The sequence below is a fragment of the Lasioglossum baleicum genome, chromosome 3 (genome assembly GCF_051020765.1).
Source record: "Lasioglossum baleicum chromosome 3, iyLasBale1, whole genome shotgun sequence".
Lineage (NCBI taxonomy): Eukaryota > Metazoa > Arthropoda > Insecta > Hymenoptera > Halictidae > Lasioglossum > Lasioglossum baleicum.
In genome coordinates, this window is record NC_134931.1 from 14128345 (window position 1) to 14155856 (window position 27512).

General features: G+C 41.2%; 4 protein-coding genes across 30 annotated transcripts in view; 2 read left to right on the forward strand and 2 right to left on the reverse strand.

Moving 5' to 3' along the window:
- Rbp (RIMS binding protein) overlaps positions 1-16477 on the forward strand; it is a 30025-nt gene extending 13548 nt beyond the window's left edge. For 16 of the 19 annotated variants that reach the window (XM_076447342.1, XM_076447331.1, XM_076447343.1 and 13 more), the window contains 6 exons: positions 228-458; positions 635-843; positions 1765-1992; positions 2093-2354; positions 4599-4843; positions 8812-16477. In XM_076447342.1, the coding sequence (XP_076303457.1) occupies positions 228-458; positions 635-843; positions 1765-1992; positions 2093-2354; positions 4599-4843; positions 8812-9423 (1787 nt within the window). In that variant the 3' untranslated portion in view covers positions 9424-16477. The remainder of the gene's footprint in view (positions 1-227; positions 459-634; positions 844-1764; positions 1993-2092; positions 2355-4598; positions 4844-8811) is intronic. The other 3 variants (XM_076447332.1, XM_076447346.1, XM_076447344.1) reach the window with 3 other exon arrangements.
- On the reverse strand, positions 11830-19748 carry LOC143221826 (uncharacterized). 5 transcript variants are annotated; one of them, XM_076447417.1, is made up of 6 exons: positions 19444-19748; positions 18787-19090; positions 18104-18265; positions 17616-18021; positions 16870-16995; positions 11830-13693 (listed from the first exon to the last, which is right to left on the reverse strand). In XM_076447417.1, exons 1-5 carry the CDS (start codon positions 19557-19559, stop codon positions 16895-16897), a joined length of 1089 nt encoding a protein of 362 aa, XP_076303532.1. In that variant the 5' UTR covers positions 19560-19748; the 3' UTR covers positions 11830-13693; positions 16870-16894. The 5 variants fall into 5 exon arrangements, with proteins under 5 accessions (XP_076303532.1, XP_076303534.1, XP_076303531.1 ...); XM_076447419.1 differs by lacking the exon at positions 11830-13693 and adding an exon at positions 19265-19343 and having other exon boundaries at positions 16746-16995; positions 19444-19746; XM_076447416.1 differs by lacking the exon at positions 11830-13693 and having other exon boundaries at positions 16746-16995; positions 19444-19747.
- Arc42 (Activator-recruited cofactor subunit 42) lies at positions 18122-22173 on the forward strand. Of its 5 annotated transcripts, none has more exons than XM_076447409.1 (6): positions 18122-18263; positions 20319-20461; positions 20555-20654; positions 20764-21431; positions 21502-21725; positions 21827-22173. In XM_076447409.1, the coding sequence occupies exons 2-6, from the start codon at positions 20440-20442 to the stop codon at positions 22037-22039; spliced, it is 1227 nt and encodes a 408-aa protein (XP_076303524.1). In that variant the 5' UTR covers positions 18122-18263; positions 20319-20439; the 3' UTR covers positions 22040-22173. The 5 variants fall into 5 exon arrangements, with proteins under 5 accessions (XP_076303524.1, XP_076303525.1, XP_076303528.1 ...); XM_076447410.1 differs by lacking the exon at positions 18122-18263 and adding an exon at positions 18892-19037; XM_076447413.1 differs by lacking the exon at positions 18122-18263 and adding an exon at positions 20027-20045.
- A 758-nt stretch (positions 22174-22931) lies between these two features.
- On the reverse strand, positions 22932-26163 carry Vib (phosphatidylinositol transfer protein vib). Its single transcript, XM_076447430.1, has 6 exons — positions 25918-26163; positions 25450-25480; positions 24829-25092; positions 24641-24718; positions 24170-24550; positions 22932-24075 (listed from the first exon to the last, which is right to left on the reverse strand). The coding sequence occupies exons 1-6, from the start codon at positions 25932-25934 to the stop codon at positions 24031-24033; spliced, it is 816 nt and encodes a 271-aa protein (XP_076303545.1). The 5' UTR covers positions 25935-26163; the 3' UTR covers positions 22932-24030.
- Positions 26164-27512: the final 1349 nt, after the last annotated feature.

Sequence of the window (27512 nt, forward strand, 5' to 3'; positions counted from 1 at the left end):
AATTTTTACCGCTTGCAGAAATATCGTCAACACGCTCTTGTGGGACAAACTGTATATATGTATATATATATATTCTCTCTGTCCATCTCTCTTTCTCTCTATCTCTCTCCTTCTCGCCTTGTCTCGCGCTATCGCTTTGCTACCTTCATCTCGACTTTTCCACTCGACCCGAAGAAATGTTTGCCGTTTGACGACGAAACTTTGCACGCGTTGCAAATGTCGCGTAGCAGTTCCAGAGATCACCAAAGACTCGGCCAGCGAAGCAAATTACAGCGAAAAGGATGATTCGTTGCGACGAGGACGGGGCATGGCGATGCATCACGCCGGTCATTCTCGATACGGTCCGCAAATGGGGCAACAGGGACTGCCCGGAACCCACAGAACCGGCAGAATGGGTTCCGGTGGTCACGGTGGACCCGGTGGTACCAGACCACAAGATTCGTATTACGATCAATCGGGTAAGCGCCGCGTTGTTACAACTCGTTCTTTACAGTTCGACACCACCGGCCGCGCTTCGAAACGAGCCAAACATTCCCACATTGTCCACCACTTTTCACTCCTTTCACGGAGAAAACGAAATCAGTGTTTTGTTCTCTCTATGATCCGGTATCGCGTGTTCGTTTGTTCGATACAGTGAATCAACGTGGCAGAAACACCGGTTATCGGGGTGGTCGAGGAATGCAGGCCCAAGGTGGAGCGGGTCATCCGTCGAGCAGCGGTCAGCAGATGAATAAGAGGATTCGATGGTTCGTCGCGCTCTTCGATTACAATCCCACGATCATGTCACCCAACCCGGACGCCTGCGAGTACGAGTTATCCTTCTCCACGGGCGATACGATCAAGGTTCATCTCGATTTTGCATTCGATTCATTCGTGTTCGACTATTTTTCTTTTTGCCTTATCGGTACAGTCTTCCCTCGCATTGTGTAACTACCTCGAGGATATGAAGGCTCAGAAAGCGTAGAGGTACTACGTTCTTTGAGATTTTCCGGACATAGAGAACTAGTTTACCAACGTATTTGTAAGATTTTTCTAATTAAAAATTCGGTATAACATTTGTTTGACCGAAGCTTCATTTTCGAGGAAATCGAGTTTGATAATGCAGCGAATACGCGTGCTATTTCATAGGAATCGTCTGACGCGTCTGATCATGATCAACCAATTCTACTTTCTGCATATACTAAAGCAGCGCTCGGATTTACTTACTCACGTGGCGGTCCTAGTTCGGAGCTCCTCAGGCGCGTTCCATACTCGCTATTCGTGGCGCCTAGGAGAACTAGGGCCGCCATGGGGTGCGAGACGCGCGGCCGATTCGAGGGGGCGTAGCCTTCGAAACTCGACCGTCGCGAGTACGTAAATCCGCGAGCGCTGTACTAAAGTGCGCGAACCTGGCGGAACTTTAAACTCGATTTTCTCGGAAACGAGCTGCCGAACGAAAAAATGTTCTTCCCCTTTTATCGTTTTATTTTATTTTCGATTATTTATTTATTATAGATCGATCTAGGCCGAAATCGCCCACAAAAGTCCTATTTTTACGTTTACGAGGCGTAAATGTGAACCAGCTTTATGAAATAATTCGGACAATCAACGGCCTCGGATCGTGTTGTCTTGCAGCGCGATCGACCGCCCAAGGGGGAACCCCCAGTAGAGGGAATAAAAGAGTGACACTATCCGTAGAGACGAAAGTGACACTATGCGAGGGAAGACTGTATTCGGTTGTTGGGACAAAGAATACACTTGGACCGACGAATACGTTTTTCGCAGGTGTACGGCGAGAAGGACCCGGACGGCTTTTACTGGGGCGAATGTCGCGGCAGACAGGGATACATCCCTTGCAACATGGTTGAAGAGATCGACGATCCGAACCAACCGGGACAGGGCCAAGGTGGAAGAAGGAGTAGGGGGGGAGATACTTACGCAAGCTTGCCCGTGAAGAAGATGATCGCTGCCTACGACTACGATCCGCACGAGTTGTCTCCCAACCTCGATGCGGTAAGGCGACTCTCGCCGTTTGAGCGCGACGCGGATAGACGTGTAGACGTCACCGTGTTCATTCTTTCTGTTTGTTTGTTGTGTTCCGATACGGCTGTAGCAAATGGAGTTGGCATTTCGGGCCGGCAACGAGATTTACGTTTACGGCGACTTGGACGACGATGGATTCTATTTGGGTGAACTGAACGGCGCCCGCGGTCTAGTTCCGAGTAACTTCCTGACCGAGGCGGCCGACCAGCCAGCGCAGGGTCAACTTCCACCGGTTAGCAGGAGACCCGCTGGTCAGAGTCAGGGTCTCGGGGCGAGAGGACCGCCTCCACCGCCTCGGCAACCGCCGTTACCGGGTCATCGACGAAGCGAAGGTAAACAAGGCCGAAACAACAACCTTGACGAGTCCTTTGCCCCTCGCACCCCTTGCTCTCTTATCGTTCGCAAAACGGTGTCTCGCCGTTCACGAGTAACTAACTCCTTGAGTAACCACTGCCGCGTATAATCGACGACTCTAGGTGTTCGTTCGAGAGAATTGGTAAACGAATAAACGAGCTCCTACGGTGGAACGAAGCGAAACCGTACCAAACACAAACGAAATGTAACGGAGCTGAAACGAAACGAAAGGAAAATGGAGCTGAATCGAACAGGACAAAGAGCAGATTTAAAACGTACAGGGGACGAAATAGTGGACAGGCGTTCACCGGGATCGAGATCGATCGAAAAAATACGCGTTCCAGCACGCACGAGTTCTCGAGTCACCGTTACAACGGAGAAACCGTTCGAAAGGAGCGAAACGATTGGCTCGAGGAGTCGATGTCGATGTCTATTCATTCTCGAGAGGAGACCGAACCCGGATTCGAACGAGAACGATAATAACGAATCGGCTACGGACAAGCGAAAGCGAAAGCTAAAGCTTAAATAGAGAATCCTTGTGTGTAAGTAGACGGCGAAACAACACAAGACACGAAATTAGATGTGCCAGACGACAGATAGCGGCAGAATGGTCGCGTGTACCGGCCGAGCCGCATCAGAGTCAGGAAGAGTCAGGCCTTTTAGGACGATCCCATGGGAACGCGATGGTTATCTCCAGGATCTCGGCCTTTTTTCCTTTAGGGTATTGTACGGGTAGTGTCTTTATGCGACCGGCAGTCGTCCACGATCAATTTCAAGGAACGCGAGAAAGAGTTTCGTTATCGCCACGATACAGAGACTCCCGAGTAACAAGATTGTACGAAATACCTATCGATCTCACGTATTCGCACGCGCGCGCGCGCGAGGCCGCCCGCCCGCGGCATACGTTGTCAAACGCAATTTCATACTTGCAACTTTTCTTTTTCTATCTTCTTTTATCTTTTCCTTTCCTTCTATTCGTTTCAACTACTCTCGCGTATTATCGTCGTATGTCGTATGGGAAGCGAATACTTTTCTACCTCTGTCTTCTTCCTCTCTCTCGCGCGCTCTCTCTTTCTCTCTCTCTCTCTCTCTGGTCTCTCTCTACGTATCTTTCTATTTGCCTACCTCTCTTTCTTTCTCTCTCTCTCTTTCTGTCTCCCATACATCTATATATATATAATATATATATCTCTCTCTCTCCCTCTATTTCTTAACATATTATAGTATACATACTATAGAGCATATATGGTATATATACTACGATACATGTGTATAAAATAAAACACTAAGCCGCTTTCAGTGTTCTCTACTAAGTATATACATACCTGCATACATGCATACATACATACATACATACGTACGTACATATACATACGTGTATGTACATACCTGTATTATTATACCGTATCTTTTCGTTTCGAGCATTTTCTGGCTCTATTAATTTTCTACGTGCATATACATATATATGTAGATATTTCTCAGTCTGCGCGTATACGCATTCTGCGCATCGTACGTGCACACGCGTCACGCTTACCCCTATATATGTATACACGTACGAAAAGATATATAGCGTGTTCTCTATATAACGATATAATCTGTTTCTGTGTGCCTGAACTGGTCGATGGTCGTCGTGTCACATGATTGTCGTTCGTGTCGTGTTGTCAAGCTGGCCATTTAAACGTTGAGATACCGAATATGTACCAAAAAAAAACGATTCGTAGGAGCCTGTCTCGACGACGCTCCACCTTATTTCGTGTCTTGATGCAAACGCTCTCTCTCTTTCTCTCTCTCTCTCTCTCTGTCGCTCTCTCTGTGTAATCTGTAAATGTAAACGGTCTCGAGAAGCGACGATGGATCCGTATGCAGAACGGGTCCATGGGTCGTCGCCGAGTAATGATACAGTAACTCGAATGCCTGTATTCGATACAAAAACGCTCTTCTATTCGACTATTATCGCATTCTCTCTATCGAATCCTCTAAATCTAAACAGAAAACGAATAACGAAATGAAACATTTTGAAAGCTTGCCGAATTCGTTAGTGGGGACGTTACTCGGCGTCGGCATAGGCATCGACATCGGCATCGACGTCGACGTCGGCGTCGATGCTCGACGTTGTATATACACGAATCGAACGCGTTACATGATGAATGTTCATTTTTTCGAAAGAAAAAGTAAATGCGCCATGAATGACAACACGGTTCTGTTCTCTTCTCTGTTGCTAGATGCCTGCATTGTGCCTGTGTCTGTCCCTGTCTGTCACTTAGACTCTAGACAACAACAACAACAACCATCACTAATGAACAACCAACAACATCAACTCCAACATCAACAAAACAATCCACCGCATCTAGCGTACCAACAAGCGAATCACCACAGCTACACGACTGTAACCACGTCCAACCAACATGGGCCCACTCCCATGGGTGCCCATCAGCAAGGTCCCGTACCACTTCACCTTCAACAGCAGGTGAGTTCACTGCTCTATCCGAAACTTTTCACCGGTGCTTTTCTACGTGCTACGAATCCTTGCGCTGCAACCTATTCTTTACGATTCTTATATATATTCTTCGACTATGTTACTTTTACTTCTTTACTAATTTATCTCTCTATTTCTTACACACACTCTCTCACTCTCTCTCTCTCTCTCTCTCTCTCTCTATCACTCTGTCTCTTTCTCGGCCTTTCTCTCTCTCTTTCTCACATACACTCACTCTCTTTCTCTCTCTCTTATCCTTGTCCATGTCCTCCTTCCTCGAATTCCGTCTTCGAAATTACATAGCCATTTTGGTTCCTTTCGCCGCGACAATCGTCGCATTTTACGAGTCTCATTTTTACCTCTCTTGCGTCCGCCGCGCGAAATCGAATATATGTATATGTATCATATAGATCCAAATGCAACGAAACTTGGTAAATAACCGAGCATATATCTGCGTGTAGTGTTATAGTTTGTACGTATGTGTAGCGTACGCACGGAGCAGCGTCTCGAGGGAAGTCGATTGACTTAAACTAAATTATCGCCGATAATCGAATTATCGCTATTACTCGATACCGTTATTGTAACAGGTTTACGTTTCAGCTAAAAAAAGAATGAGAAAAGACACAATTCCGTGGAAGAAACTTGTTTATGTAACTCGAAACGAGCTTTCGTGCTTGGACCGTACTACGTTTCGATTTCGGAACTACGATAGTATGTGTCTTTCATAGGTATAATTCGTTATTCGGTGCTTACAATTAGATACTGTATATGTTGTAGATCGTAGATAACTCTCATACACAGTCGGTCACGAAAATATTGGGACACAAAATGAAAATGATATTCCTTCGATACCATTTAAATTATGCCATTAAAAATAAAGGAGATATTTAGGTGACCTCTCCTTCAGCTTAGACTCTCTGTATAATAGTTATTTGATGTTAGAATGCTAAATTCTTTGAAACTGTGTCCTTTCTACTCCCTCCGCAGGGAGGGCAGTATATGCACAGCGCGCCCGCCGGAAGGTGAAGTAGAATGAGTCGATCATGAACAGACGCGTCAGACGATTCCTATTCAATAGCACGCGTGTTCGCCGGATTTTCAAACTTTCTCGGAACGGAGGAAACAAACGAAAAAAATTTGTTATCTATATTTATACGAAATAAAATAGTTTATGAAACTTTAAAGTCGTGTTCTGACAGAACGGTTGACATGAGACACATGGTTCCTGTAAGGCTTTTGTTCGTGGCGATGAGTACTATACCATGAAATAAAAAACAATTTTGACCTTGGGATCCACAGTCTACTTATGAATAATCGCGTCAGTATAAAAGAAATACAGTAAATCCTCTATAAACGCAAAAAGCTCGGGGGATTCGTTTGCATTTATCATAGACGGGACACTATTTTTTGAGCTTTAAAGGCCGAGCCGAACGTAGAGAAGGACAGCGCGTGTAAAGAGACACCACGCGCGGCCGAAGCGACTGCGACTCTCCGCGTCTCTTTCTTTCCCATACGCTGTCGTTCCTTGCGCCCGAAACGTTCATCGTCAATTAAACTACTAAGTACAGTTGAAATTATATCGTGTTTGGTCTTACTTTAATCAGAAAAATGCCACAATATATTGGTGAAAGTTTCATTAAAAAATAAGTAAGAATACAAAAGATTTTATATTGGTGTTACATTTTGTGAGGACGCACGGGCCTTTGAACTGTGCCGACGACTGCGACGCGGAGTGTCGCATTAGTAGTGGTTCACACCGATATACCCGAGTCGAGATCAGATTACTACAGTGGAAGGGATACTTTATTTGCGTCTATCGTGTACGGCCTTTTTGCGTTTATAGAGGATTTACTGTATCTAGAAACTTTTATGTCTCAAAAATATTGGTACACCAGTTTATACTGTATTTTACATAGTTCAACTCTGTTTTGTACATAATTGCATATCCATTCAAAATGCATAGCCCGGAGTCCAAAATTATATTGTGTCCCACTATTTTTGTGACATAAAATGTTGCATTTTTTAGAATTTTCTTTAACACTAACGCAATTATTCACAAGAAACGAGCCGTTTTGTAGGAATACACAGATTATGCTGTACAGTGTGTCACAAAATGATATGACCCAGAAATATAAGGAACCCCCCGCAAAATTGACCTTGAACGTGAAAAACAAGGTAAAAAAAAAACCGAAATTCTTTTTTAAGATCAAAGATTTTTTTACCTTGTTTTTTCACGTTCAAGGTCAATTTTGCGGGGTGGTTCCTTATGTCATTTTCAACTAAATCGGGGATGTAGAATCGCGCTATGGTGTCCGCGACATATAATTTTGTGACACCCTGTACATAATTGCATGTCCATTCGAAATGCACAGCTTAGACTCGAAAATTATATCGTGTCCCAATATTTTCGTGACCGACTGTACGTAGATACGTGTAGAATACGACGAAGAGCATGGCGCAAATACCGCTCGTTGTTCTCTCGATTCGTTGAACGATCATAGATTAAATGGATCATGCTTCCGCGACAATTGGGACTGTCGCGTCGTCCGGATGCTCTCCGCTGCTTTTCTTCTTTGCTTCTTCGACTCTTCTGGTGTTTACAACTCGTTTCTCGACAGCCGCGCTCGCGTGTCGCGTGATCGTACGATGAAAACTGCGACTCTCCGCGTTGATCGAAACGTTTTACTTAGATACATACATACATTTCACGTAGATACGACGATTCCCATGTATCCATCGAACGCATACCATTCCACGTCTAGAGGTTGTAGACGTAGATGTTTACAGACAGATGTACGACAGACGTATCCATCTGTATCGGCCGATAGCTACTAGCTATTAGCATTATTAGCTGCGGCAACCGTCTACAGTCTACATCGTAGAAACGGAGCAGAGACGTTTCCGTTGAAGAATTTAGCTTTTATTTTTAGCGAGTGACGTCGCAGGATATCGAATACGGTTAGTCGTACGATCGTTAGAGATTAGTAACGTCGGATAATTGGAAAATACACCATATATCGTCGGCCTCATATGGAAACTGCCTAAGTCCATTTTTTATGAGAATTGGGGTTTCAGCTTCGCCTTGTTAGATACTTGAATTTCTACGGTTTGGGGGTAATAGTTCAGCGATTAGTTGTTAGGTATCGTCACAATATCAGAATTAGAAAACTCCGTGTAAAGCAAAATTCTTTTTCCCAGAATTGCAAGGGTCCGGGATACTGCAAACATGGAGTTTTTCAGTATTCAAAAGCGCTCGATAAGAGATCAATGTCCTGGTTTTACGTTTACGAGGCGTGATTTGCATTATTCGGAAGCATACTGCGACAGCTACATGCTGCCGAATGATGCAAATTACGCCTCGTGAACGTAAAAATAGGACTTTTGAGGGCGATCGCGGCCTAGATTGATCTTTTATCTAGCGCTTTTGACTACTGAATACCCCCATCTTCGCATTACCCCGCACCCTTGCAATTCTGGAAACAAATCTTCCCCCTTAAATCGTTTTTTCCGCCTCCTGTAAAATTTACTCTTTTGGACTTGGGCAATTTTCATGCGAGGCCGACGATATGTCTGTGCTGGGCACGGTTGGGCCCCCGAAACGCTTGCTTCCCCCACCAACGTTTCTTCCGTGCAGAGCGCACCTTCGTCACCGTCACGTTCGCTAGTGTTTCTTGTCCTCGTTGCCCCACCGTAACGTCGCATACTGGAAGGGGACAGTGAGCGCTACGGTGGGGACGGTTTCGTCTGAATTGAGACAAATGTGCCCAGCACTGATATATGTATATACACATTTGGTACTGTAAAGACGGAACGAATAGAGAAACGTGCTCGAGAAAGTAGGCTTGGACCGTAAGGAAGCCGAGACACGAGAAGAAGGAGGATAGATCAAAAGATCGACAAAGGACGTGGGTGCAGACTCGTTCGGTAATCCGTTAAGAAGGATGCTCTTTATTTTATAGGGGAAGGGGAGGGGAGGCGCGATCAATCGTGGTAGCAACGCACCGGGAGGAATGCAGGGTCCTGGTCAGCACATGCAACAGCAACAGGACTATCAACAACAGCAGAACCAACCGTATCAGCAGCAACAACAACAACCGAATCAACAGAATCAGAGCTATCAACAGCAGCAACATCAACACCCTCACCAGCATCATCAGCAACATCCGCAGAGTCAGGGATACCAGCAGCAGGGCACGGGATTCGGACAGCAAGGACAACAGTTCCAACAGCCGCAGTCACAACAGCAGCAACATCAACAACAACAGCAGCAACAACAACAACAGCAACCACAACAACAGAACCAGAGTTCGACGATGCAAGGCGGTCAGAGTACGAGCAAACCGATGAGAGGAATACCGACCGTGTTGCCGACCATTCAGTCCAAGACGCAACAGAACCCCGTTCAAGGCCAACAACCGCAACAACAACAGCAACAACAACAACAGCAGCAGCCAAGCACAGGGCCGAATCTGATGCAGAAATTCACGGAGATCACCGGAGCGAGCGCTGGCGGCGATATCCTCTCGAAAGGGAAGGAACTGATTTTTATGAAGTTTGGCCTCGGCAAATGAGCCATTACCCTGCTCGTGTTCGCTGGCTCCGCTTCCTTTCCTATCCATCGTTTCTCCTACCGCTTTCGATAGGATCCGGAGCCGGATCCGGAACCGAATTCGGAACCGAAACCGAAACCGGACACGGAACCGGAACCGAACTCGAACCAGTCGTCTCCTAATCCTCCAACGAGTCAGTATTACGGAGAATCGATTGCGCGCAGGGCGAGCGAGACGCGCAGGCAGGAACCTACGAAGTGCGTCTCGTCCGATCAGGTCTTCGCGAATCACTCTGAACGATACGATACGGTACGCTACGATACGCTACGATACGATACAACGTGACACGACAAAGACACGACGAAAGACGATACTATACGATACAATACGATGCGATACAATAACGGAAGATAAGCTGGGACGCGATACGGCGTGATCCGATGCGATACAAACACGTGTGCTGCCACTGCTGCTGCTGCTGCTGCTGTTGCTAATGGCATCGATGCTCTTGACCCTACCACGCTACCGATCGTTTCGGTTCATCGTTTCTTCGATCGAAAACTGTTTTACTCGTAGAAGCGAACGGAGTCAAGTTTACACCTTCCCCGAGTCGTTTCTATTTCGAGTTACGAAGCCAATCTCCTTCCAGGCTGCGAGTCAACAATCTTGTTCTCTAGTATTTTTTAATCATGTCCTTTGCAAGAAATTATTATCAGAATTTAATCCGATTCGACGCTATGGCTACGCGACCGGCGACCACCAATTAGGGAGCAGAGATCGCGAAATCTGAGAACGGTGTTTTTCACCCTCTCGATCTTCCGCGGCTATGTATTTATTAGAGATCCCAAATGAATCTGGATTGAGGTCCGTGGAATGATTAACACCCGTGCATTTCTGTTTCGCGGGTACACGCGGCACGTGAAACGTGCAAAGAAAAAGCTCGAGGCCGGCGACCGATGCGTTCATGTTTTTCGTTTGGGAGAGTCGAAGAGACTTCGATAGAAAAACATAAACGCAACCGTAGCCGATATTTTCGTAACAGCTGTAACATCATTTCGGTTCTTCAGAACTGTTTCGATCAGGACCGATGTATAACCGTTTCAAACAGTTATTTTCAGAGCCGTTTCAACCCCCGGACAAAACCGAATCATAACTGAAACCGGAACCGAAATCCAGAACCGAAAAATAACAGTTATAGAACCGAAATAATATCGGTGTGGTAAGAAATTAACCGTTTGCACTCCTTTGTCGAGTGTGACTCGACATTAGAGAAAGAAAAATGTAAATAGAACGGGTTTTTATATGTGTTTGGTTCTTCCTTTATTTGTTTGATTGTCTTATTCTTTAGTTAAAACAACTATGAATTACGACAAAGTTTGAAAGCAATTAATAAACAAAATTGTTTAAAATAGATAGCAGTTAAGGAATTATCCTTTGAAGTACATTTCAAATAAAACACTTAAAACAGTAGGGAATTGTTGACAACAAAATTGAAAAATAATTCAGAGTGCAAAGGGTTGACGGTCAGTGAATACGGATCTGTCCTCGCGGATCCTTAATTTCCTACTACACGGTCCACGTGCCACGTGTACACGCGTACCTCAGTACACGTTCAAAATCGCGATCTCTAGTATTTATCGTAAACGGGATCGCGTTCGAAACAGGGTCGTCGGCTGCAACGCGGGCGCGTACTCCGTTTTTCTTCTTCGCTGATCAAACACCCTTTCTCGCGCGAGTTCTCCATCGTGCGCGGCAACCAAAAACCCAGCCATCTCCTTTCCAGCCACGGTGATACCGTTCAAAGTGACATTTTTTGGTTCGCTGGCAGATGTTACGTATCTTATTCCGAAAGAGTATGTTATCATAGAATATCTCTAATTGTAAATGTCTGCTCAGGGATACGAGTAATCGAATAGCGACGCGCGGTTTACCCATTAGCGAGAAACCAAACCGATTCCTCGTAGTAGCGCTTGATCGCGTTCATTACGCTATTCGCGGAGAAGATACCGATGATCGAACAGCCTCGTTGTTGAACGCGCGCACGATCGTTCTAACGGTCTCATTTAGAACGATGATTTCAGTTTTCGGACGATCGCGGACTTGAATTGATTTTACGATATTGTCGACGAAATTCTCTTCGAAACGACATCAGGGACGATCGAGATTCGGAAACTCCATCTCTTGATCTGATAATGTTGCGAACGTTTCTTCGTGCAAACAAGACTCGAACGCTTTTGCGTTTATTATCCATAGAAATCGGAAGAAAACAAAAGTAGATGAGATTCGGGCGAAGCAGGACAGTATTAGTGAACCACGATCCCACGATGATCGTCGAACTCGAGCGCGTCAAATATCAGAGACACATTGAGGAAAAAATCCTGAAGATTCACGACGTCGTTTTAGTTAGGTGATACCCAATCTGGAACATAAAACATACGCGCGTTACGGTAACCTATGTATACATATAATGAAATCCAGGTACACATACAAATGCAAATATAAATAATATACGAGTACATGCAAGTATATACATGTATTACAGACAGAAATGCATACCTATACCTATACATGTGTGTTTCTGCGTATAAACAGATACGTATGTATATGTATATGTTGTATATACGTGTATATACACATTATATCGAATTATCGCAAAATGTTGTTACGTTCATCGTCGCACGTGTATTTTGAGAAAAAAAGCAACATCTTTATCTTCGATGATTTTTGTTTAATCGTCATCGTCACCGGCAGACATGTATTCTGACGCGTTATACGTAGATACGTCGGCGGCGGAAGCAGCTAATCGAATTTAAAAAGAGTGGTAACCGGGCTCGTTGAAATCGTTGTTCGTCACTATCAATAACTATACTCGTGTATCGACAATTGCCTCCCGCCTAGTTGCCGTTCGTTTGCCATCCGATTACTTATGCGATTCGAAATTCGCATAAACATTCGACCCGTTCTTGGATTTCCGTCGCTACGGTGCGACGTAACATCGCGATTCCGTCTCGGGAATGGGATTGCTTCCTCTGCTCGGAAAGACCGAACCACCTAGACAGGTCGACGAAATCCGATTTTACTTGACCTCGTCAGTATTCCCGGAGATTTGTACAATTATAATTAGACCGCGGATGTTTATGCAATTTGCAATTTTTGTAGACGAATTTTAAAGTGGAATAAAATAGAATCTTCTTTTCCGTGGAAGTAGCCGTTTTATATATAGATCTGAAATAGATTAAAATTATACTAAATTCTGTTGTATTTTATGTCCTAGCATTTTTTGAAAATTTTCGAAAGCCATAATTACATAAAGATCCGCAGTCCAATTATAATATATGATATATATTATATAGGGTATTTGACTACAGGTAGGACAAAATTTAAAGGCGTGGTTCTCCATGACGATACAAGACGAAAATGAAGAATAAAAAATTGGGATCTCGGCTTCGTCTCTTAGTTATCAACAACTGAATGTCCGCCTAAAATACGGCAACCCGACCAACAGAGATGTACGTTGCGTACGTCATAGAGGCGTGCAACAGTCACGTGTCAAGTTACAGATACATGTTTACCTTGGTTTTCATTTGGGAGCCCAGCGTGGTGAAAATGTTTTAAAGATTGACAAATTAATATTTGGAGGATATTGCAAAAATCGTTAAAATCGCAAGGGCACTTTTAACAACCTATGGAATTATGTTCATAAATGTTCATAAATGTCGAATGAAGTCCTCACAAGTGCAAGTATTCACAAAAAACACGTATGCAATACGCATACCGGGATCACGCACAATTAATTCGTGTTTGATGCACGCAAATAAATTGGACTTGGTACGCGTACGCCTCTGCTGGCCGGATTGCCGCATTGTAGGCGGATTTTTAATTATAAATAACTGAAAGACTAAACCGAAATCGCAATTCTTTTATTCTTCATTATCATCCTATACTATCACGGAGAACCAGCCCTTAAATGTTCTTCCATCTGTAGTCGAATACCCTGTATTATAATAGACTGCGGATATTTATGCATTTATGGTATATAAAAATTTTCAAAAAATAATTTTTATTTATTTTGAATCTACAAATGCTATTACCAACGAAAATAGGATTTTATTTGGCCCCCCTTTCTTAAAATTTGTCTACAAAATTTGGAAATTAGATAAACATCCGCAGTCTAATAATAATATATATTATATTGTCGGTCTCCTCTCGCCTTCGTCAAGAACGGAACGATCACGCTGCCTGTCTTGGATTCTTTGAAATGTAGCCAACCGGGTACCCATTTACTGCATTTCTGTAAACATATTACACCACATATTACTCCTCTAAACGTATTACAAAATTTCTCTGAATGTTCATTCTCTGCTCGCTTCATTTGTAGTCTTAAAATGATAATTTCTAGAATTATGTTAAGTACAAAAGGTTTCAAATAATCTATACATTTTGGTTGGCTACATATGCGAGAATTTTCGCGAGCAACATCAACGAAAATCAAATCAATTATTTTCCTATTGGCCGAACATTTAGAGTGTTTACTAATTACGTAATTACGCAATTACGTGTCGCATAGTTGGGGTTATCGCGCTATCGGAAGCCGTGATGACCCTTCGCGTTCGGATGACCCATTTCCTCTGTTTTTCTTGATTTTCCCGATTTGGATGATTTGGTAAACGGGAATGGGTCCGGCCTTTGTCGAACGATAAACGACGAGGACTGGATACACGCGGCACCGGTGACGAAGTTCGACAACGTCACCTGCTCGTGATATCGTTAACATATCCCGCTGTACGATATACTCGCGATCCTTTAGCAATGTTTTCTCGAGAGTGTCGCGATTAAACGGAAATGTCGTTCGATAGGAGATTCCTAGTGTTTTTCTAGCTGGAAACCTTCCTTTCCTCCGCGTTGGAGAACCTTTTCTATCGAACGCAAACTTTTTCTATCGGAGCGAACGAATTGGACTCGAATTCGAGCTGTCACGATTATAGTAGATACATTAGTATATACGTAAACTCGCCTTTGATTTCGGTATCGCTTACGATTTACCATTTACCATTTACCATCTACGATTTACGATTCCTTGTCGCGAACATATCTAACGTGTAAGTTACTTCTTTCGGACGATACTCTAGACTCTATTTAGCGAAAATATATGAAACGATCATGAAAATGGGAAAGAGGAAAGGAAAAAAAGACTGACGCGTACCATTGATACGTGTATACAAAAATGTATAGCTAAAATACCGAGGATCGATTCGACGTGACGCGACGCGACGGGACGGACATAGAAATTGTTCGTTAGCCGTAGAAAGTCGGAAACGATTACTGTATAAACTTGTCGAAGTAAATCTTGGTTCGAATGCCAGCGAATACGAGTCGATTACACTGCTTCGCCGCTCGTTAGCCTCGGATTTCTCATATTTTTCGACGAAGTTTGCATTTTGTTTTCCTCTCTCTATCTCGGCCGTGACGAGTTTTCATGCTCGGAAACTTAACGCACGGGGATGGTAATGCGTTTCATGACTCGCGAATCCACGATTCACGGTTCACGATTCACGACTCGCAAAACGGTTTTGGCCTTTCGCACGACGAGATTGTCGTATCGAGATATAGAATTATTATACTAATAGACGCGTACGCTCGAACGATGGCCGCAGCGAGCACTTTAATCGGAGAGCAAAACTCGAGATTAGAATAAAAAGAGAACGCGAGCAATTTGAACCAACGAAGAACGAGCAACGCGAAGGAGATATCGATTTTCGGGCGGGTTCCTAATCGGCAAGCATCGTCCGTATCCTCTTTTCGGGTGAATTTGCTCGAACCAAATCGGTCTTGAGACTTTGGGAGAAGGTAAACGCGGTTTTAACGCTCATTGTCGCAACGAATGAAAGAAGACGGGAACTCTCTCGAGTCTTCTACAGACTGTAAACAACAAAAAGGTGAACACGAAACGCGAGTCGAACGAAACGTGGCTGCTCGAAAACAGAAAAAGAAAATATAACTGGCAGATGGAAAACACATGGAATTCGGTATCGATCGTTATCTCGGTCCGATACTTCACTTGTACATTCTCATTGTTATAAAGTTAGTCGTTGAACGGATTCCTGTAAAAATCTTTTTGATATCGTAACAACCGATGCAAGGTAAGCTTAGAAACGCGTCGTCTATCGATCCGTTGATGAATCTGTTCGCGTTATCGAGTTTCAGCCCGATCTCAGTCGAATCGTTCCCGATCGAACGTTGATACAAAAGATAAGAAAAAGAACGTTACAAAAGATTGTCGTAAAAACCGTACTCGCGAACGAACAAACGTCGAGCTTTTCTTCAGGTAAACACTGTCCTTTCCGTTCTCGGATTAGAAAGTGGATGAACAACCAACCAACCAAGCCACACGCGCGTCGATGATATCTTGATTGTTAAATTATAGGGACAACCGTTAATCTTGCGCGTTAAGATTAGCCTCGACTGTTTCGAAGCGATACGAATCCAAGAGTGAATGACTGAGAACGGTGAAAACGACGAGAACACCCATGACAGATACATATGTATGTTATGTATTGGTGCCAATGCAAATGCATGGAAATACGAGGGGTACCGAAAAACAGAGAAAGAGAAAACGAAAAAAAAAATAAATAAAAACGAGAAAACGAAAGCGATAGAAACGAAAAGAAGGGAGTAATCGCGTGTCAAGAGCGTGTAGGGAATCTGAGGAACATGTTCGAACACTGTTGTTAGTTAGGCGCCACTTATTGTCATTCTTTCTCTTGTATCGATACCCTAAGATTGTATGAACAGAACGTAGCGCAAAACAAAATGAAAACGATTATATACACACGTACGACTTTTAATATATCGAATTCTCGCATCGATTAAGCATGCCAAGTCGCCAGCTACGTTTGTCTCGTCATTGAGTAATCTTGCGCTTTGTTTTTCTATGAATCGGTGCATAACAACAATCTATTCCTTGTTAGCCCAACTGACATAACGGGAAGAAACTGCTACGAGAGAGAAAAATCAAGAAAAACACAATGTTATTATAAACAATTAATTAATAAAAAACGAATCTTGTTTGTTGTTACTTTTGGCATCCTCGTCGAGTCCTTTTTCATCGAACGATTGTTACAATCTTTCTTGGTCACCGATCTACTACTACTAATACTACTACTACTGATACTATTACAGTTAGAATAGTGTGTGCGACGACGTCGCTTTCAATTTTTCGAATCGTTTCCCTTTTCTTTGCTTACATGTTCCTGTTTCTCCTGCAGAAGTTATCCGGTAATTCGAGTGACAAGGTTCGGATAAAACAGTGGAATTTTTCGATTAATTTGTTCGATAAAATTCGATCAGATTTGATGATAATACTTTATTTGACGTCTACTATGGCGTTGCGATAGAATCAAGGTATATGTGTACGTTCGAGCAGGACGCGCGCAAAGTTCAAGTATCGAAGACTAACACGAGACGTACAGTACATGGTAACGAAAAAGCCGATCTACGTATCCTCCTCCCATACGGTTTCGGTCAAGATAGCGATGTTGTCCAGTCCTCTCATCGGCGCGTATTCCAATGTCCACATCAAATTGGTGAAAACCACTGAAAATCAATAGCGCCGCTTCTCAAATTTCTGCTCCGTCGGAGACGGGACGAAAACGAGGAATATGCATATAAAGGGTGTCCCAACAAGAGCGGAAAATTTAAATTTTTCGCCATTTCTGCTACTGTGCTTTGAGAGTCAAACCACTATCACAGTTCGATGGTAGACAGTCTGCCATTATTAATAATGGATCGCTATTACACACAACAAAGATGGTGAAAATCTAGCGCTTTCGACTACTAAAAAATTTGCAATCTTGGAAACGAGTCTACTCCCTTAACGCCTTTGGATTTCTTTCTCCGGAGTTTTTTGAAGTTAAAAGTTTATGCGAACAAGCTCACGACCACCTAAGCCTTGAAGGAGATAAGATGCTGTATCCCTGAGATCCAGCCACAATTATGCCCAAATGTGATTGAAAATGTACCAGCAAAGCCGAGGAGGGCATTTACCCTATACTTAGAATTTCGACAGTAAATACAAAAAACTGTATTTTATTTGGAATTTAAGTATTCCACTCTTGTTGAGACTCCCTTTAGGAATATACATACGGTATATACGTATTACCGTATGTACATTCCAAAAATTTTCAATTCTACTCTTCCAAATAAAAGAGACTTACACATTTCACCTTGATGCAAGTCCGCTATCAGTTCGGGACATGAACTGTTGCAAGGATTTATAGGCGTCAAACGAAGCTGCGTAGCTCCTCGTAATTGTGCAAGGGCGATCAGTCCAGAATCCAACTCGACCTTCTTGTAACTCGGACTATTATAATCCGAAGACATCAAGACCCAATTGAAATGCGCTGGCGAGACTGTACTCGAGAGGAAGTACGGCCGTTGGTAATATTTTCTTAGCACCTTTACAGCATTGATGTCGCAGTTTTGCCAGTGGACAAACCACTTGGCCACTTCCGGAGAATGGACTCGACGTAAGAACGCTGCCAAATCGGACGAACCGGTTCTCAAATTTGAAGTCAAAGCGCAAGGCACCGTTTCCATCAATCGTTCGTTCTCCAAGTAAAGCTGTTCGCAGCACATAACGTAATCTTATTGTTTAATCTATTCGATGTGCTTGATTTAATACGTACATCAATCGTCTACCTACATGAGTAATATTGTCGAACCAGAAATAATCCGTGTTCATCACAGTCCAAGAGTCCATTGCATCCGTGATAATTGCTGGGGCATCGCGACTCAAGTAGTTATCCACGAGATTGCGATATCTCACGTCCGACAACCGGTCTATAGTTTCCAGTGCTTCGCAGGTCTGAAAATTTTGTTATTTTCAATATTTCTCAATGGAAACCTTCTTTATCGAGTGTCTTTGCTACTTGTGGCTTTGCTTTCAACCTGTTACGATCAATATTAACCTTTAGTTACTCGCATGGGGTCTTGGTAATTTCGATGTCTTCATAAGTGCATAATTCCTGTCAAACTCCCCGTTAAAACATGTTAACGGAGACCTAACTAATGTAAATAAATAATTAACCCTTTGCACTAGGAGCAATTTCAACTTGAAAATTAAACATTTGTTCAACCTAGAATATTTCTATTCTCTATAATTTTTTTAATTTATATATATTAACTCATGCAGCACTTAAATGTTTAGTAATTGATGACATAACAAACTTATTCAATAATGTAAACAATATTTTAAACAATGGTATAGCAACTCTTCTAAAATAGTTGTTTTATTTGAATTGCAACATTATTATATTGGGGTTCTACAAGATCCCATGTGAGCAAATCAAGATGCGAGTAAATAAAGCTTAAGATTAATCCTCTTACCACGCAGTCATCCTCCGTGATGGCATGATCGTTGTAGAAGGGATTGTTGATCATACAGTTTTCGTAATATAAAGGTTGCCAATTCCAAATTGGAAGAATTTTTATTAGCAACAATCGGCTGATCGCCGTAAAATGAGTTCCAACGAAATCCAATTGCGCCGCCAGGCAAGCTAGAGTGCCGAGAACTATTAGGACAAGCATACCACGGAAAACCAGTTGCAACCAGGAACGTCGCATCGCAGCCACCAATGGTTGACAAATAATATCCATTTCTTCCTCTGTAAAGCCAGCTTGCTGACAATACCTATGAATTGTCGAACGAAATTGTCTTGTAATATCAATGAATCTCTTTGTCTTTAAATTGCGTTTGACGTTTGTTAATTAACTTAACACACCAGAAATTAATTTGTACCGTAAATCGATATATAACTCGGCAAAAAATATGAAAAAGCATCGTATAAAACATAGAATAAAATACCTTGCTACAATACCAAACTTCTAATAAAATTATGGTAACGAAACATCGACTAAAGACAGGGCCATTTTTCAGAGCGAACCTGCAAATTAGTACAACGATACAGAAAAAAAATAAGCTAAAAACATAAGGAGAACGACGATAAGTAACGATATCGACAGATAAATAAACAATCGAATTACTTGTAAAAAGAATTCAACTCATCGTCTATTAGCCGCAATTTCTCCGAATGGGTCATCTCTTGCTGTTCTTTCGCGTAATTTTTACGCGGTTGTTTAACACACTTGCTGTTCGACATTTTCTTCCTAGAAACTATTCAAACGTTATCCTCTGGCCAAGGAGAATTCAAATTCCACGCTTGATTTTCAGAAGCTGTTATTTTATTCTTGCAGTTGCCTACGTTACGCTTACGCTACGCAGATCGCAGATATTATCAGATATTATCGAACAGAAACAATGTTGTCTTTGTCTGTAGTATCCGCGCATGCGCGCGTGCACGCGCACGCTTTCTGATGCAAAGTATAGTACAGTATATTGATTGTCAGTATTGGCCAGTATTGGGTCCATTTGTCACTGTTGCTACCGAAAATTACGCGGGAGAATTCAAAATGTATCGACACAATTTTCCGCAAAAATAAAAGTTTTGAGTAAATAGAGAATTACTATCGGTGTAAAACTGTGTAAAACCTTGTACTAATCCTTTGAAATATCGTTGTAAATTATATGTGTACTGTAAAAGTATGCCCAAAGAGAAACGACGTAAACTAATTATTCTTATGATATAGTATGTACATTTGTATGTAAAAGAAAAAAGAAAAGAATTAAACAACGCTAACGTTTGGTTTGGACCACACTGACTGTCGGTGTTTTGTTTCGTTTGTCGGCAATGTCGGCATATAAATAGAACGCGTCCTCTATATTGATGCGTATTTATATTTATTATTTACGCGTTGTTTACATTTGCACATAAATGTTGCTTCTTTCGCTGCGAGTTTCACACGACATATCTTGTACTTACCGATACACATATATTATATTTATGTTACAATAATTACAGCCACTGGCTCAACAATGGTGTCCTTCTGAGATCAACGTCCTCTAAATAAAGCTAAAGTGCCGAAAGTCCAACGTCCACAGGCAGTTTTATTTTATCGTTTTGTACAAGTACACTGAAGAAAATGTATAAAATCAATTTACTCGGTAAGTTTCGGTACCACGTATAATACGTGATACGTATACATGTATTTATTAAAGAATAATAAGATGATATTGCTGCTTCTTCTTGTTGACAAGCCACTCAAAACATGTCTGCGGTGATGCACACTGTTACTCGAAATATTGCTGCCCTGTCGATGCTATCAGAGACACAGCAGATGCTGCACCATACATGCAAGTATTTATCTCTAGACATACATTATTTACAACTTCTAATAATTACTCTGTATACTGTAATAACAGATAATGCGCTCTATAATTATTTGATGTAACAAATTTTATCCCAGGGATTTTGCGGAAGGGGAGTTGAAACCGATAGCAGCAGAAATCGACAGGAAGCATATTTTCCCAAAAGAGCAGATCAAGAAAATGGGAGAACTGGGTTTAATGAGTATAGCGATTTCTGAAAGATTAGGTGGAACCGGATTGGATTATCTGTCTTATGCAATTGCATTGGAAGAAATATCTAGAGGATGCGCCAGTACAGGTGTTATAATGAGTGTTCATAATTCTCTTTATTTGGGGCCTATAGAGAAGTTTGGAAACGACCGTCAAAAAGAGAAATACATTACGCCATTCGTAACTGCCTCAAAAATTGGATGTTTTGCTCTCAGCGAACCTGGTAATGGTAGCGACGCCGGTGCTGCTTCTACCAGTGGCAAATGGAATGGAGTTAGCTATACGATGAATGGTACGAAATCATGGATAACGAACGGTTACGAGTCGGATGCGATCATTTTATTTGCTGCAACTGACAAACAGAAAAAGCAGAAAGGAATAAGCGCTTTCATAGTCGATAAGCATTCGGATGGTCTTTCCGTTGGCAAAAAAGAAGACAAACTTGGGATACGAGGCAGCAGTACATGTTCATTGATATTCGAAGACTGCAATGTACCGGCAGAGAATTTATTGGGAGAAACAGGAATGGGTTTTAAAATCGCGATGATGACATTGGGTATGAAATAAATACGCATCTACACAACTGAGTAGAACATCCGGAAACGTAACAACTATATTACTTTTAGATGCTGGTAGAATAGGCATCGCTGCTCAAGCTTTAGGCATAGCTCAAGCGTCTCTTGACTGTGCTGTCGAGTACGCAGCGAAACGTCTAGCATTTGGTAAATCTATAATTAAGCTACAAGCGATTCAACAAAAAATCGCAGATATGGCACTAAAACTAGAAAGTTCAAGATTATTAACGTGGCGCGCAGCTGTACTGAAAGACAATGGTAAACCGTATTCAAAGGTATGCATATATATAGTATAATATATACATAGAAGTACGGTAAACACTGTAATTTTTGTACGAACGAATATAATTTTTCAATAACGTGTTTTGTTTGGCAGGAAGCTGCTATGGCAAAGTTATCGGCATCCGAGACATCTACCTTCTGTAGTCACCAGTGTATACAAATATTAGGAGGTATGGGATACGTGACCGACATGTCGGCCGAACGTCATTATAGAGACGCGCGTATCACCGAGATTTACGAAGGTACATCCGAAATACAAAGACTTGTTATAGCCGCAAACATTATCAAAGAATACAATCTCAATTGAAACTTTCGAATGTGACAGTTTCCTCTCTTTTTTCTTATTCTTGTATCTAAACTTTCTATATGTACGAGCAAAATATTTTTATACATTTTTATTATTAAGAGAAAGAATAAGTCAATAAATTTTCTATACGGTCACTCTTGCGCAGTTTTCATTGTTTCTCTCCCTTTCTATACATATATCGCGACTCCGTGGTACATAATACTCTATGTAAGTACGTACACGTATGTAAAATGTACAACTTTGTCGAAGATCATAATTGGACACCAAGAGACTCGATAAGCAAATACTATACTCCCTCCATATTCCCCCTTCCCACCTTTTTCCTCACCCGACGACATACAGAAATTTCTTATCCGTTTGTCGTAAAGAGGAAGCTGTTATTAGCTGTTATTCTATGAAATTAACTCTACATTTTGTACCGGCGGTACGACATGCTCGCAATGAAATTATTTCTCGAAATTACCCCAGCCTCCCGTGACCAAACATCGATGAGATCGTGTATTCAACTTAAAAGCTAGAAAATAACTAAATAAAACGAATCCCCTGATACTCCATCCGTTGAAAGTTTTTAGAAGTCAAGTCAATTGATAAATTACTTCGCTTAAATTCAATATCTAACGCCGTCTTAAACGCTACACTATACTATATATGTATACTAGACTATATTATATTCTATTGTATTAACTAATATAGATCCCAGTATAACAGGTAACAGTTGTATACATACAATTTGTGCAAACGACGATTACAGTTTTGTTCTCAACTATATTTTAAATATAGAATCGTTTCTCTGCTGTTTGCAACGAGAAAACAAGTCGAATATTAACACCGTTGGATTAGATTAGGTTTGTTGTACAGAGATCTATTGGAATGCAAAGAAATGTGTAACAACTCAATTTCAATTTCATTGTATGCCTTTTTCTTTATGTACAATAACGTACCCGCCCGACGCTCAGCAATTGCTATAGAGAAATATTTTCAACTCTGTTCTGTTCATTTCTACGTACATACGTATATTTTATATAATTTTTTTTATGCTCATATTTTCCATAGATGCGAACAACCGACGCGAATGTTACATGAAAGTTACAATTGCAGATTACTTAAACGCTCATCAGTTTGGTCCTAATTCGACTGTACGTTTCTTCTTCAATTTTCGAATCAACAATACAAAAACGCAAAGGAGAAGCGTAATCTCTATAACCTACTGACCACTCGTATTTTTTATCTAATCTGACGGCAACACTGACTGTTAATAAATCGCCATAATATTATTTTTAGATTGCAGAACTGCTAAAATACTTTTCTTTAATTTTTTCTGATTATTGTACACCTTGTAAGACTGAAAGAATTTCAGATTATGCTGCGAAAAATTCCTTACAAGAACAGAAAGAAATTACGTAAAACGCGACAATAATCCTGTTTTCAACCTTAACACCATATAAATATAAATCATGAATCGTTTTCTATGAAACTATGAACGAACTTGTAACTCTTGTGTCAAGTACTTCTTCTTTTTTTTCGTCCTTTTGTGTTCTGTAGCCAGCAGCAATATCAATTGCTTGTCTATGTAATTAGTTTTAGTACCGAACTACTATAGTGTTAGATAATAGTAATGTTTTCTCTCTTTCCCTTTCTACATTATTTTTTCATTTCTGTAGTCGAATAATACTCTTCTTTTTTTTTCTCGAATATTTTACACATCATATAGATCGAACCGATTTATATCGGTTCTGTTCCTTATTATTGGCTATATTATAATCCTTGACTGTAGGTACATTTATCTAAAACGCTTGAAAATGTAAATAAATTAAACTCATAAGTAGTTTTAATAGACACTGAATCTAAACACGTAAATTCTGGAAATTGTCCCGATCTTGCAGGATCATCTTCGACAAAACATATATGAATGTATTTTCATAGGTAGCCGCAAGTATCCGAGAAATAGAAGGAAATTGATTTAGTTATTCGTAATAGAAGCTATCGAAGCTTCAATCGTCGGCTCGCATACCCCTCACTTCTCCTTGATGTCTTTGCTAAAAAGAGAAACAAAAAAGAAAGGATAATTTATACAGGTTTTCTCTTACAGGTTTTAATTGAAATTCAAATAATTCTTATGTTATTATTTACCCTATCTAATTCTTCTTTTGTACTCTCCTCGATTGCTCTAATATCTTCCATGGTTAGACCATACCAACGGTCTATCCAACAAAACACTTGTCTATGGAAATTAGTAAAGAGACGTCTTTCAGCTTTCTGAATGAAGCTCTCGACACGATTTTGAAAACCGAACCATTTAAATTCACAAGTGACAAGCTTATAGCACGTCATCACAGGTTGAACATTATTTTTCCAATCTTTGCCAACAAGAGGACCTCGACCCGTTTTCACAGACTTAAATTTGGTTGGATCTTCATCCTCTTTGTAATCGGCGTTTGCAATGGAATCATTAGCAATATCTATATGCACGATCTCTCTCATTTTCAACTTATCAGGAGGTAATTCGTGAACCTATCATGGAAGAATTCAAAATATAGTAGAGAAAATAAAACAATCTTTGTTCTCTTTGTTTTTATGAAGCAAATTTGCTTTTGTACATACGTTATGTTGGTGACCATCGTCGTCAATGTGAAACGATTCGATCATAATTACAAAACTTTCCTTCATATAACCAGGGTTCTGCAATGAAACAATAACATATGTATGTACAAATCAATTAATACTTAATCTAATTGGTGAATTCATTTGTAATCTTATAGATAATGTCGTTATCGTGAATCGATACTTACAGTTATAACAGTTTTGCAGTAGGGATAAGCATTCCAAGCTTCCTCATGAATTTCCAAGGAATTCTTTGGCAGCATAAGACGGATAAAACTAGGCACTTTACTAGCTAAATGATATATCTTGTACGTATATTGACCCGAAGAATATTTTCCACTGAGCAAAGGATAATCTGTGAACGGCTCATTTTTTAGCACTTCTATACCCTCTCCACCTCCTGTATTATTTTTGCTTGCCTCTGCCACAGAGAATAGCTGGGCCACTTGATACTGTTGAGTCAGAGCAAAATGTTAGACATCGTGGAAATAAAGTAGCAACAAGACGCAATAAAGAAATAACAGTTCCCGCGATCCTCGAGATAACACAACCTATACCAGCGAAATCAATAATAAGCTGATCGAAACTAAAACTGTTATTATAATTTATCCAATGGGTTGGACTGAAATTTCAAGATCTGACGTTTCGAGATAACCACGCGTGTCCAAATAGATGTTGATTAAATGAGTTGCGAATCTTCTAAATTACACGATAGCTAATTTATGGTTATTTATCTATGTGTAATACTGCAACTCATTCCAAAGTGGGTCATTAAAATAGGAAGACCTTGCTTTTCAACAAATACATACCTCTTCCACTGTAAGAGGCAAAGTGACACGGCTGAAACAGAGAAATTGATGAACTATCTATTCTATTCTATCACACTATGATCTATTCGAGATATTTTACAAGTGGAAGATGTGCATATAGAGTTTTCGGAGAAACGGCTTTGATCGTACTCAAGCGTGAAATATCATGAAGTATCGTGATCATGAATCGAACGTCGATGTTCGAACGTCAAACGTAACGTGAATCGATCGAAAATTTCTGAAAAGGTAATTGATCAGTCAAATCGAGAAACAGTCGTTTACGGGGTAGAAGCTTTCGTTTGTACGGATCGCAAGGGATGAAGGTACATATATCCCTCTTCACCCCTCCAATCCTACCCACCGTTAAAGATTAGTAACCATATCCTGAGAATTGGTTTGAAACGTTCGACCAGTAACCGTTTATCGCGTTTCAACAAGCTAACAATAGGAAAACTTGGGAGAACTTACAACTCTTTGATTAGCATCTTAACAAGCAGAGCACATGGGCTGCAGCAGTTTCAGTCCGACCACACAGCACCACCCTTGCTCCAACAAATTCACTCGTGTTATCTCTGAACCCGCAGTCAGACGCATACAACGGCGCCTTCACGACTTCTCAACCGACTGACACACACTCGAACCACTTGGTCGACTCTACACTGCCACGGCCATCGAACACCACCTATACTTGCACACACGTGTCCATCGAATTTCCCCTACTCTCTTCTTTCTCACGGACACTTTGCAAATGACGTCATCCTTATACACTACGACTATGTACATCTAGTTCGCATGCGTTCGAGTCCGAGTCTGAATCATCTATCAACTTCAGAGTTCAGATTCGTTTCAATATTTTTTCGGGATAATCATTTTTTTTATGCGAATCTACATCTTCGAAAAAACTTGTTGATTTATTTTGTTGTTTTTACAAAGTCGACCAATTGGCTATACATGCATAATTTGCGTTGTTCTTTTCGATTGAAAAATGTACCTATTAGGTAATTCGTAGCATATGTTGTGGTTGTATCTACACAACCGATGGTAAAATGCATTGTAGTTGTACGTCTCTTACAAATGAACTGAAATGAACACAAATGAACGTCACCATCACCAGTCACGATAAGTGTGAACTAGACTGAACAAAAACTGTTTTCCTTGCCCTCATATCATGACATAAATATATATATATGTATAAATATGTACCTATTATAAGTATATATCTACGGATAATTCTTGTGCATTATGTTGAAATTTACGCTAGAGGTATGCAAAAAGTATCGTGTTCTAATTTATCAGAAAAATCTTTCGAGACGTCATATGCATATGTACCCAGTAAGTAAAATGCTCGATTTTGGACGGGCATCTGCGTCAGCAGAAGTATCGCTTTCTGCTGGCAGTGTGTGCCGGCATTCTGCTGCCATGGTGGCTGGGGTATAAGGAGTGTGAGAGAGAGCCTGTTGTGTGGTCGTAAGGCGCTCTCTCTCTAATTGACGAGTTGGTGGGGAGAGATTCGTCCAATGAAAGTAGGGAGTGCGTAGGAAGTGAGAGTTGACTGGCTCGCTGCGCCCCCGCCAACTATCGGTGTGCGAGTGAGATAGATATACGACCAGCCGCCATGGCAGGCTTCAACGCTTCGTACAGGCCGCGCAGTCCAGCGCATTCTATCTCTATAAGTCTATGGCTGCTGTATGTCTGCGCACTTTCAAATCGTTGAATCTCCACTAATCAGAAATTATAGACCAAAATGTTCACGATTCGTTTGGACTATTGTAAAGAAAAAAATATTCACGCAGTCCAGACTGATTCCCGTTTACGTGTCCTCATACAATTTGTATAAATGTTTCATCCCTTCATTCCCCATCTTCACCTGAAAATCATCTATATATATTCTGTATAAATAAACTAGTTTTTTAAAAATCATATATGTCACTATACAATTTAAAAATACTCCCGGTAATTTCAGTTACGACAGGGTGAAGGTAAGGAAAAACATATTAAAACAAATGATTGATTTTTATAGTGAAAGAACTCCTCTTTGGAAAAAGGGGGAAAAACACGGAGCG

Excerpts from the sequence above, each read along its gene's own strand:
- LOC143221826 (XM_076447417.1), bottom strand. The coding sequence starts at position 19,559 with ATGTCGAACAGCAAGTGTGTTAAACAACCGCGTAAAAATTACGCGAAA. Across the intron at positions 18,266-18,786 it reads TCACGGAGGATGACTGCGTG|ACCTGCGAAGCACTGGAAAC; the intron begins GTAAGAGGATTA and ends CAAAATTTTCAG. Across the intron at positions 18,022-18,103 it reads GGTTCGACAATATTACTCAT|CTTTACTTGGAGAACGAACG; the intron begins GTAGGTAGACGA and ends TGCTGCGAACAG.
- Arc42 (XM_076447409.1), top strand. The coding sequence starts at position 20,440 with ATGTATAAAATCAATTTACTCG. Across the intron at positions 20,655-20,763 it reads ATGCTGCACCATACATGCAA|GGATTTTGCGGAAGGGGAGT; the intron begins GTATTTATCTCT and ends ATTTTATCCCAG. Across the intron at positions 21,726-21,826 it reads ATGGTAAACCGTATTCAAAG|GAAGCTGCTATGGCAAAGTT; the intron begins GTATGCATATAT and ends TTTGTTTGGCAG.
- Vib (XM_076447430.1), bottom strand. Across the intron at positions 24,551-24,640 it reads ACGATGGTCACCAACATAAC|GTTCACGAATTACCTCCTGA; the intron begins GTATGTACAAAA and ends CTTCCATGATAG. Across the intron at positions 24,076-24,169 it reads CAAAAGAAGAATTAGATAGG|CAAAGACATCAAGGAGAAGT; the intron begins GTAAATAATAAC and ends TTCTCTTTTTAG.